The following is an 11,077-nucleotide window of genomic DNA, read 5'->3' as shown; positions in this document are numbered from 1 at the left end:
AGACACATTTAATTTGTTACGGGGTACGTACGTATGCCACGTTTTAAACTCCGATTCAAATAAAAAAAATAGTCAAGATGTTTTTTTTTTATTTTAAACTTGATATTTGATGTGTAGATAAACATATATATATTCTTAAGAAGATAAAAAAAAATATTTATTTTTATGTTATTATTTCTGTCTTTTTTTTTTATAATCATCGAGAGTATATTGAGAAAGCCATAAAGCAAATAGCCAAAGAGAAATACAAGCGATATAAAAAAGAAAAAAAACTGATCTACTACAGCAAACAACAAGAAGACTACCTAAGATTTCTTATTACACCATAATTTGATGCCATCAAAAGATCTTAAGAAGTCATTTCCTGTATAATTGAAGTTTGAATCTTGAGTATGCAACCAAATAGCAACCCGATAAAGGATGGTGGAGAAACAATCAAACAAGTTTATAGTTCTCTTCTCAAAAACAATTTTGTTCCTCAACAACCATATACCCCAAATAATACTATTTAAAATTAATCTTCAAGCGGATCTTTAAAATTTATCATGTATCATTTTGAGCCATTGCATAAGCAGCAAGTCTATTATTTCTGTCTTTTAATTTTTAATATCCGTGAAAGACTTAACAAGCACAACATTATTAAAAGTTGATTAAAACTCCCAAGATATCTAATCCTCCTACTCCTGCTACTGTGGCTAAAAAGGAACTTTTTCGTGATATTCTAAAAAGAGCGAGCCTTTTTAGTCATTTTCTCCTTGGAACATGCCCTAAAGCCTAAAGGTGTTAATTAGCTGGATGACCCTTCCAAAAATTTTATTATTATTATTCCTATTCCTTTTTCCTCATTATAAAACGGCTAGAGCATGATATATAATTCGTCTATTCTTAATTTATAAATTAAGTCAAAAAAATATTACCCTTCGACCACCTTAAGAATATAGTATAAAAAACAATAAATATTATGGAGTAGTATTTATATTTTTTAACATAACTGACTGACTGGCCACCATCTCTCTTTCTTTTCTTTTTCCTTTCTTTTCTTTCTCTCTCTTCTGCAACTATTTCATCATCTCACAAGCTTCCAAACAAAGAGAATTAATGGAAAGTTGCAAGTTTTATTCTCCTTGCTGTCTTTGGATATGTTTACGATGAAACATCAAATAAAAACCCTTATCTGGTTAATGGGTATCTCTCTCTCTATTGATTCCATAATTTTAGCACATACTTATGGCAACATCAACTATAGATCCCTCTTCCCAATATAGTCGTTCTAACACTTATAATCAGTTTGGAAACCTTCTTCATATCCATGGCTTACTTTGAGATCAGGAACAAGAATCATCATCATCGATATAGGCGGTTTGGGTTTCCAGCTTCTCCTTGGATATGACCATGGTTCCTGCTCAAAGTCTTTCTAAACAGCAACAGCATCAACTTTGTGATGGTGGTTATTTTGGTGAGGATGTCCATACTTTTAAAGAGGGCTTTGGTCTTATGAGCCGATTAGAAGGTTATGAGTACTCTTGTGTTAGCGAAGCTTGCTTATTAGGATCTGATCTAGTGGTGGCTAATATTCCCATGGCTGAAGATGAATCAAGAACTAACAGTTTTAATAATGAAGCTGGCTCAAGCTCAAAAGATGTTCAAGAAGAGAGACATGAAGGGTGGCTCCAATTGAGTATCGGTGGTCACACAACAACAGCAACACCAACAAGCCATGAGGGCAAGCACGATCATCATCATCATCATCAACAACAACAACAACAACAACAACAGCTAGTACTTGATTCTACAAGTAGAAGAGGAGGGTTGATAGAGCTTGATCTACTACGAGGTAGCAGTAGCAGAATTTCACATCAAGCGAGGCCATTGAGTAGTCCTGTTTTTCACGTTCCTGATTTTAGAGCTCCTCCAAGGCCAGTCCCAAGTCATGCCACTAATTTTAGCAATACATCTTTATTCTTTCAACACCATCCAGCAGCAACTAGCTCAACCTATCCTCTTCATCAAGAGATAAACTGGCCTTTTAGGCCTATGTTGCACAATATAGCGACCGCCTCATCTTCTCCACCATCCTCTTCTTCGTCTTTGATGCCATTGGGGTCCTATTTTTCGCGTCCGTTCCAAGTAAATAGTACTGGCATGGATTTTGCAGGACCGAGCTCCGACTTTAAAGTAATCGATCCTCCAAGAAGATCCCATTCTGGCATTTGGTTTATGCTACAAGCGTCTCAAAATCAGTAAGTGCAAAAGGAAAAGAGAAGACAAACGAGAAGCACATAGAAAGATTAGCCCCACCATTTTGTTTTTGTTTCTTTCTATCTTTTGTTTTCTTAATTAGTTAACTTCCAAATGTTTTTTATGTCCAATTAGCTGCTTTGTAGTGATTTGTTTTTAATGTTCAAATTCAGAACGAAAGAACCCTTCTTGCCGCAAATATCCAAGAGCTACCTGAGAATCAAGTAACATATTTTATCTTCTCTACCTTTTCTTTTCTTTTCTTTTTTGCCTCTTTTTTGGTTCCTTTAATTTTGGGGGGATTTAATAATTTTTTATATACTAATGGAATGAAAATCCTTTTTGTCCATGGATATAATTTTTCTTTCTTGTTTCGATATTTGAAACCTTAGGGATGGAAGGATGACAGTTCGGTTATTAATGAAGTATCTGGTTAACAAGCTGAGACTGGATAGCGAATCAGAGGTATTTACATTTCTTTTTCTATTTCAATTAATGCATAAAAGTAGTAGTTGATGGTACAGTGCTTTCTATCTTATCTTGCATATCTCATTTACTTAAGATTGGCAAAGGCACAGACAAATAGAAGAACCAAAAATAGGAAACAAGCATATCTGTTCGAATTACTAGTTTTAATTAGACGAATATAGACAAGGGCGGTGTTAGAGAAATGACAGAAACAGCAGAGCTAAATGCGTTTCTCTAGCGGTATTTATTGTGTCTGATAACTTGATATTTAGGTGAGAAGTATATTTCTAGGTAGCCATCTTCTCTTTTTGTATCATTAGGCCATAATCTATTCTTGTAGGGATGGTATAAGAACAAAAATGTTTGTCTAAACAAGGTGTCGAGCCTTCTAAACTGGTCATGAATGCGGTGTTCAGTTAGTTATGGATGTTTTCATTGACAAGATTGAAGAGGTGTAGGGTTTAAGTGTATTAATTTAGAGATAATATAGAGAACTACCTACCACCTTCTTTCCTATGACCACCAAAATAAATTGAAATGATCAGTACTGGCCTTTCATACTTCACAAATGGGATTAATCAGTACTATTTTAGACCACAACATTTATTTTACTTATGAAAGTCATGTTTCAATGATCGATATCTCGCACAAATAACGTATATGTGCAACAATAAAGCGAAGTAAAGCAGTACTATAACATTTAAGCATCTAGGATGGGTTGAAATGCAAAACCTTGGAGAGAAGAAACCCTAGTCACTAGCTCGTTTTCTCGCTGTTTTACTCTTTTCTTGCCTGTTTAAAGAGTACCGCTAGGGAAGTCCGGAATTGTCTAGGTTAGTTACACTTAATCGAGGGTTAGTACGTAGCTTGTTTATCTCTAAGAATTGAATACCGTAGAGGATTTGTCTTGAGTATCTCTATTGATTGTTAATGATATTAATTATTCCCCGAGGCAGTGCTGTATGTACAAGGGAACTTCTGATTGTGCCATGTTGCACTATTAGGGATGGGATTATCGATAATTTCTCTGATTTTAACTATTAGGAATGGGATTATTGATGATTTATCTGATACTTATATCCTTAATGATTAACAAAACTCAAATCTTCCATCATGCAACGAAGAAAACTGCAATGGAGAAGGGTAATTGATATAGCTGAGAATTATTTCAGTCAGTATATTAAGGATTAGACATATCCTAATTTTACGTGCATTGTATATGGAACAATCATATACATATTAAAAGGTGTATAGGTCTTACATGGAGCTGGGCAAATAATTGACGTATGAAAGTACCGGATATATATATAGATATATAAAATAGATTAACTTTGTATTTTTTTCATTATTAGGGACAATATTATATACGATATAATTTGTGCATGGGATGCATCATTAAAGGCGATTTGAGTTTTCATATCATATATATTCATTGCAGGCATAATTGTGTGTCCATCATTTACACAATGCTTCTCATGCACACTTCACAGAATACCCACTAGCTATTTCTTTCATTATTGCTATATATATATATATATTAGCATAAATCAGGTTCCTTACAAAAATTAATTGAGTCCTCTTATTTTTATCATTAAAAATTCAGTATTTTTATGAAACATATTCAGATACAAAGGTTTAATTGCTTGAAATTCGTGTTTCCTGATCTCTAACACATATTTAATAAATATCTTTTACTATCCTTAAACGCATTAAATATCGATCGCTGGCTCCAAAATGCTTAGAGCTTCCATGAATCATATATGTAACGAATCAACTTCAAATATTTAGGTAAATTGCAAAATGAAGTTTTTACTTGGGAGGGTAAAAAAGAAAGTGCGCATAGCATATAAATTAAGGGGGGGGGGGGTTAATATTGATGTATAAGTACCTATTTTCTTATGCATATTATTTGATAAATATTATGAGGATGTGGATTCTTGTTGATATACATGACAAAAATTAATCTTAACTATATATAATTAAAATTAAAGTTCTTAGAAAGGACATTTTTGGTACATATATTTTTTAGATCGGATTAACTATTCTGCAAACTCTAGATAAAATCCTTTCCAGCTGCCAAGAAACGCTAGATAATTTTTCTATAGTCATTTCTTATTTCAAAATTAATAAATTTAGAGAGAGAAACATATATGTGCCAAAGGTAGATTTAACATAGGGCTAGCGGAATTATGTTTCATAGACAAAATGTAAGTTCTCTCATGAGAGTCTCATAGTGTGAAATGAACCTGTGATCTTATTGTTCGTTGTTATTTCAATTCTGTCTCATCGGAAAACCATCGACTTCCATTGCGTATTGCAATTATACTCTATGGAAACTTTTCGTAGTGTAAGGCTTTACGTCGAAAAAGAATTGTGAATTTATTCAGAAACATTTTATTTGATTTAAAATGGTGTGTGCATGTTTTCCTTTAGTGTTTGTGTGTGTAGCATGAAATATAACTGCTAAAACTGCAACTTAATATAGAAATTAGTAGCAATATACTGTACGGGTGCCTGTCAAGTGCTTTCACTACTCAGTGTTACATACAAGTTATTAAAGAAAAACTAGAAATAACTCTAATCCATAAGAGAAAACATTAAGTCATAGAGCTTGTCTTCGGGCAGTAACTTCTCCATCGTATACAAAGCCAAAAATTGAATAGAAGTTGAGTCATGTGGATCAATTAAAAGTGTTCTTCTACTACATATTCGATCTTGCGCTGAAAAATTTCTCCGATTTGTATTGATGTTGGTGCGATTTTCATCTCATCATACCTCTCTTAATTTTTTTTTCCCTTTCTGATAGAAGACGATTACAATAAAAGCTAGTGCGTGTTTACTTGATCTAGCAAGAGCCATCCATTCTCCCTTGACTTCTACGGCTAGCAATGCTTAGGTTTGTTTCTAGGGTAGCATACAAGAAAGAGAAGAGGATCTCAAGACCGCGTATCATTAAAAAACTCGAACTCAAACCTGGATGGATATATATATATAAAAGCACGTAGTGTTAGTTGAGTTCGCCATTCCTTGTCCTAGGTGGTTATTACATATATATAGCATGTTTATCTGTTGTCTTCGTTGCCCACAGCACATAAATATGCATACTCTTATATTTTGGCTTGTTAGGTTGTAACTTGACATGCTCAAAGTTCCATTTTGTTTTTATATAATGTAGTTTTGAGTATAAGTTTGTAATTAATTAGGTCAACCCTTATCTGATGATTAATTTGGATCATGCCCATATTTTTTTAAAAAATAAAATTTGCTGTTGCTTTCTTGCCATGCCATGCCATGAAGCAAGGAGATATATGCGGTTAACACGATATCTTATTTTATCGATCTTGCCCAAATACATATACACAACAAACCAACCACCAAAAACCATCCGAACTCTTCTTTGTCTCTTTCTAGTCTTGTAGCATATAGATAGATAGAGAGAGAGAGAGAGAGAGAGAGTATCCATCTGTTTTATATTCTTACCTAAGCTAAAGTACACACCTAATCACTAAACAATCATCCATGTTATAAACTATTGTTGTTATCTAATTATTCAACATTCTTCTTTGCTTTTATAGAATTAGAACCACCTCGTTTCATGTTAGTCAAACCAGATAGTTGGTATACATAGGCTGGTCAACTTAACTATGCCATCGACTTGGCAAGTTCCTCTTGGTGTTGGATCGGTCCACCGCCCAAGTGACACATTAATAAAACCAGTTCCATAAAGTTTCTTCTAGGAAGAAATCAGTTCATGCCGTCCAGAATATGCAAGCCATCTTCTTTGAACACAAATATGCATGCAACGAAGTACCCAATGATTTAAACTTTTCAAGTGGGCGTGAAAGACGAGGTCGAGCTTATAATTGCATCCGAGGATTACCATAAGCCGCGGCTAGCTCTGCTAATAATCCGTTTTAGCGTAATTTAAGGAGTCTGTCCACAAATTAATCAGTTTAGATTATCCATGTGAATCTAGATACTCACTTGATCATAAAAACTTGTTTTCATTCTCTAGACACACACACCCATATAATCAATACGTGAGAAAGCCAAAAAGATGTCTTCATGGTGGAAAGTGTTGCTTCCTTTTTGAAAATTCTTCAAGCTAGCATTGACTTTAAGATATGTATAAAATTATCATCAACTTGGATGTGGATTGTCTTGGCTTAGTTGACACATGCATACTAACATAACAAAAGGGGAGGGGGGGTTGATACTAGCACATCATATGATGAAATCATATCGTAGGGCCTAAAAAACCACACGTGGAGCATGTCATCATGGAAAACCCCCTCTCCAATCTGCATGCGTTATCTCTCCCCTTCGTCACGCTTTCGCTTCTTTCAGCTCAGCTTTTACCCCTCCTCTCTCTTTTTCCTTGGGATTATTGTGCTTAAAAAGACCCCGTCATCAAAACACCTTAAGTGGTGGGCTTCGATCGAACTATAGACGACCCCATCTTCATCATCGCCATCATCATATCCCTCTCTCGCCAACCACAAGAATGAACTCCACTAAAAGAAGAAAATTTTAAAAAATCCTTTCATATGTTTTTACGTCGGAGGAAAGCAATGCATGAGTGAATAATCCACAACAGAATCATTCCAAGTTGTTGAAAAAGAACAAGAATAAAAGGCATTAAAAGACAGATAAGTCTCCTCCACGAAAATAAATTCTTTGTAGTTGGTGAAATCACGATATGCATGCAAAATAAATTAAATATTTAATCCTTTGTAATTCTCCACAAATACCTATCAAACAAAGGGTGGTTTGGACATGTTTTGTCTTGCATAAATCCCAAGGAATGAAAATCCAAACACAATACATTAGTTCATGGAAGAATATTGACCGTATGATATCATTAGGGCTATTTTGTTGGTCGACTAAGCAACGTGTGAAGTAGACGTGCATGACATGAGACTGATGCATGGTTAGGTTTTATTGAAGCTAAAAAAAAATTCTTACTTATTTGTTTATTTTAATTTTTCCGTGGTTAGCGGATCCATTACAAATTGTCCTTTTAGATTATGGTTACCGGTTAGATTATAAAATCTTTGATGGTGTTTTATATAGTATAATAATAATAATAAAAATAAAGTCTAAGCGCTCATGATTTTGGCTTACGAGCAAAGTCTAGGTGGGTCCCGTAATGATTAAACCGGGGCAGTGTTTGAGTCGTGGCCTCGTGGGTGAGGGGACGGGCAGCCCAAAAGGGTGGGTTGTCATGGCTGACCGCTGCCCGAGTAAAAAGAACGGAATTTTAAGGGTAGAGTAGACGTTACAAGGATATACATGTATGGGGCCATGGCAAAGACGTTACCTGGTGACAAAGCATGACTTCAAAATACATCTCTTTTTTTAATGAATATATATATATATATATATATATATATATATATATATGTATGTATGTATATTGAAAGAAAATTATGAATATTCAACAACTTCATATGATGTTCTCTTATTGAATATTTTTTTATATAAAAAAAAAACTATGAATCTTCAACTTCAAATGCATCATAAATATTTATTTAGTTATATTTATTTATACCTATTTGAATAGCTCTATTTTATTTTTTTTGTGTTAAAAAAATCAAAGTCGCCATTAGCAACTTGTTTGCATTAATATGCATAGATGCTTGCATCTTTCGTTACTTCCAAGTGATTTTGGAGTTGCCTAGCTAGATGCTTACGGTTTTTTTAATTATTATTATTAGGGATTACAAAATTAACTTATTAGAAGCACACGATCAAGAAAAGAATTGATCTAGCTAGACGTGGTAATTTCTAGCTTGCTAGACCATCGAGGATTAGCAGTCGTGATGCTCTCCCTTGTCAAACAAGAGGAGAGAAGGAATCCATCGGCATGTTCTTGTTTTGACTATTTAGTATTTAAAAGTAAAAAAAAATAATTAATAATTACAAAGAAACAATGATATTCTTCCAATATGCACGGTGATAATGATAAGTAGGTGTCATTACAATATCAAGCCCTTAATTTCTTGCTTTCATGCCTATGCATGCGTTTAATGTAATTTAAATTATATACCTAGGCTAGCTGGCTAACGTGTCGTGTATTTTTGTGCGTGTGGACGACTATGATCTGATAAAAGCAGATAGAGATGACCTGTAGAGGGCAACAGCTTCTTCCTTTCTTGACACTGCAGCATGTTAGGGACAACATCTGGAGCCCCAGAGAGGCACTCACTTTGCTTCCAGAATCCTCAACCACGGATCATGTCATGGTGCTGCACTATGGTAGAAGTGCTTAAAGGAGCCCCCAGAGATTTCTCACTAGTTAATCCTCTCTCACTTGTATCGTTGTTAAGTTATCCGAACACTCTTTTTTCTTCCTTCTTTTCTTTTTTTTTCCCGGCTAATGGGCTCTGCTATTTATTTTTATTTTTAATTTTTAATTCACTTCTCTAATTGGAGAAATAGTTTGGAATACCCCGAAATGATGTTTACAATTTTGGGGTAAATAACATAACCGAAAATGTATTTCCAAGCTATGCGGGCTTGATCGATATTTAATTAAAATTGTTTTGTTAACGAGCACAAACTCCATCGAATACATCCTTTTCTTTATGACTTGTTTTCTTCGGTAAATCTTTTTCACATCTTTTTTCTATCCCATGATTCTTTTCGAAGGCCGTGCTGTCCTAAATACTCGTAGTTAAATAAAGCATCACCAAGGACAAGTCTTAGCCCAGTTACAGCATAAGCAACTTGATCCGCCAGCATTCTTGTCTTGGTTTTACACTGACGCGCTGGGCTTGCCTGTCAACCCTCCCCAACGCCGAGGATTGCTGACTGCGACCGAACTAAGGATTTGAAACAGGCAAGAGGTGTCGTCTTAAAGTCAGAAAACCACCTCCATAATGACGCAGAACAAATCACAGGGCGAGAAAGGCGAAGGCACATGCAAACCTAGAACTCCAGTAGCATCCCCCAAAATATAGCAAACGTCAGTGTCAAACTGATACATGTAAAAAACCATGTCAAAGCACCGATTCGGTTCCGAATTCCTAGTCATTCCCGCACAATATACACAGAATCACTACTCAGCTTTTCCAAATTACAATGTGAAGTCTCCATAGGTTACAATGGCAAATATTGAATATTGCTGAAAGCTTAATAATTTACAAGTTTCATCAACAGAAGACTTAATACTGATTTTCAACTTCACTTCATCTTTAAACTGCTAATACTCCGCCCATCAGACAGTTAAGATGCTCACCTGGACCTAGACTGTAGAGGCTCCCCTCCACACGAGTATAATTAATATTGGGGTAATACCAAGGATGCTTAGAATTTTCAAAAACATTCTGTAATGAACATGCCACATCGCCAAGTAATGTAAAAATTTCCAAGCATCCCTCGCATCACTCTACAAATTACTATGTTACCGCATACAAGACATTCTTCAGAACTACAAATCCATTTTGACAACTTTATTAAAAACCACCAAAACAAATCAATGTACAACTTTCATTAAAACATACAGGCAAAATACAAGCACGTTACAATTTAAGCAAGATATACCCCAATATTTTTAGCATTGAAGAAAGAAACCAAAGCGCAACTAATTTCAGAGAGATGCACAAATGTTTTTAAGGGGGACGAGGCTTCAGGAGTGACCCCCCCTCCATCATTTAGGTAAAGGATACGATCTTCACTGTCCATAAATATATCAATCAGGGACCCTAAGAGTCTTTAGCATGCAGCTGTAGTGAGAGGCAAAGGACAAGAGCCAGGAGCCCAAAAGAGGGATGCATGAAAGGAAATCCATTGATTATAGCATTCAACCAAACTACAGAGGCAATATGTGACATTATTAGAAACCTTATAACACTAACAGAAGAAGGGGAAAGACAGCTAAGAGCGTGTTTGACAGTGTGGTTGCGGGTGCTTTTCAAATAGTTTTTCGTGCCGAAATGCATGCCAATGATGTTTTTTTATTTTTTAAAAATCATTTTTGACATCAGCACATCAAAACGATCCAAAAAGTACAAACCGCACTCAATTTTAGCAAAAAAAAAAAAATTCAAATTTTGATGAAACGCAGTTACAAACGCAATGCCAAACGGTGCCTAAACCTTACTAACTTAAATGAAACAATCAAAAAGAATGGAAAACAATCAGGTACAAATTTAAGGTCGAAAGTACCTAATGGGTTTGTGATAGGTGGGCCAAAATTAAAAATGGCTCTGCACATACAATTTGCACCTTCAATAGAGTAAAAAGTTTCTTCAAATACCACTCACATTCAAAGAACAGTCGATTGCAGCACTGCTTTTTCCAGCCATAGGTGACAATAACTCTAACATCAAAGATCAGTTCTAGAAGAAACAAAATCATTCCAGAGGAG

The 11,077-nt window shown here is 35.0% G+C and overlaps 1 protein-coding gene across 2 annotated transcripts; it reads left to right on the top strand.

Moving 5' to 3' along the window:
* The first annotated feature begins 1,009 nt into the window (after positions 1 to 1,009).
* LOC133701891 (protein LAX PANICLE 2-like) lies at positions 1,010 to 9,294 on the top strand. Of its 2 annotated transcripts, none has more exons than XM_062126063.1 (4): positions 1,010 to 2,240; positions 2,412 to 2,462; positions 2,631 to 2,703; positions 8,823 to 9,294. In XM_062126063.1, exons 1-4 carry the CDS (start codon positions 1,387 to 1,389, stop codon positions 8,976 to 8,978), a joined length of 1,134 nt encoding a protein of 377 aa, XP_061982047.1. In that variant the 5' UTR covers positions 1,010 to 1,386; the 3' UTR covers positions 8,979 to 9,294. The 2 variants fall into 2 exon arrangements, with proteins under 2 accessions (XP_061982047.1, XP_061982046.1); XM_062126062.1 differs by having other exon boundaries at positions 8,820 to 9,294.
* Positions 9,295 to 11,077: the final 1,783 nt, after the last annotated feature.

Source organism: Populus nigra, chromosome 8 (genome assembly GCF_951802175.1).
Source record: "Populus nigra chromosome 8, ddPopNigr1.1, whole genome shotgun sequence".
Taxonomy (NCBI): Eukaryota; Viridiplantae; Streptophyta; class Magnoliopsida; order Malpighiales; family Salicaceae; genus Populus; species Populus nigra.
The sequence above is the reverse complement of the archived record's forward strand: the minus strand, read 5'-3'. Positions and strand labels throughout refer to the sequence as shown.

Bases quoted from the DNA above. Each gene is read 5' to 3' on its own strand.
- LOC133701891 (XM_062126062.1), top strand. From the start codon at position 1,387: ATGACCATGGTTCCTGCTCAAAGTCTTTCTAAACAGCAACAGCATCAA. The intron at 2,463-2,630 runs GTAACATATTTT...TTGAAACCTTAG, and splicing joins AAGAGCTACCTGAGAATCAA to GGATGGAAGGATGACAGTTC. The intron at 2,704-8,819 runs GTATTTACATTT...ATCTGATAAAAG, and splicing joins GACTGGATAGCGAATCAGAG to CAGATAGAGATGACCTGTAG.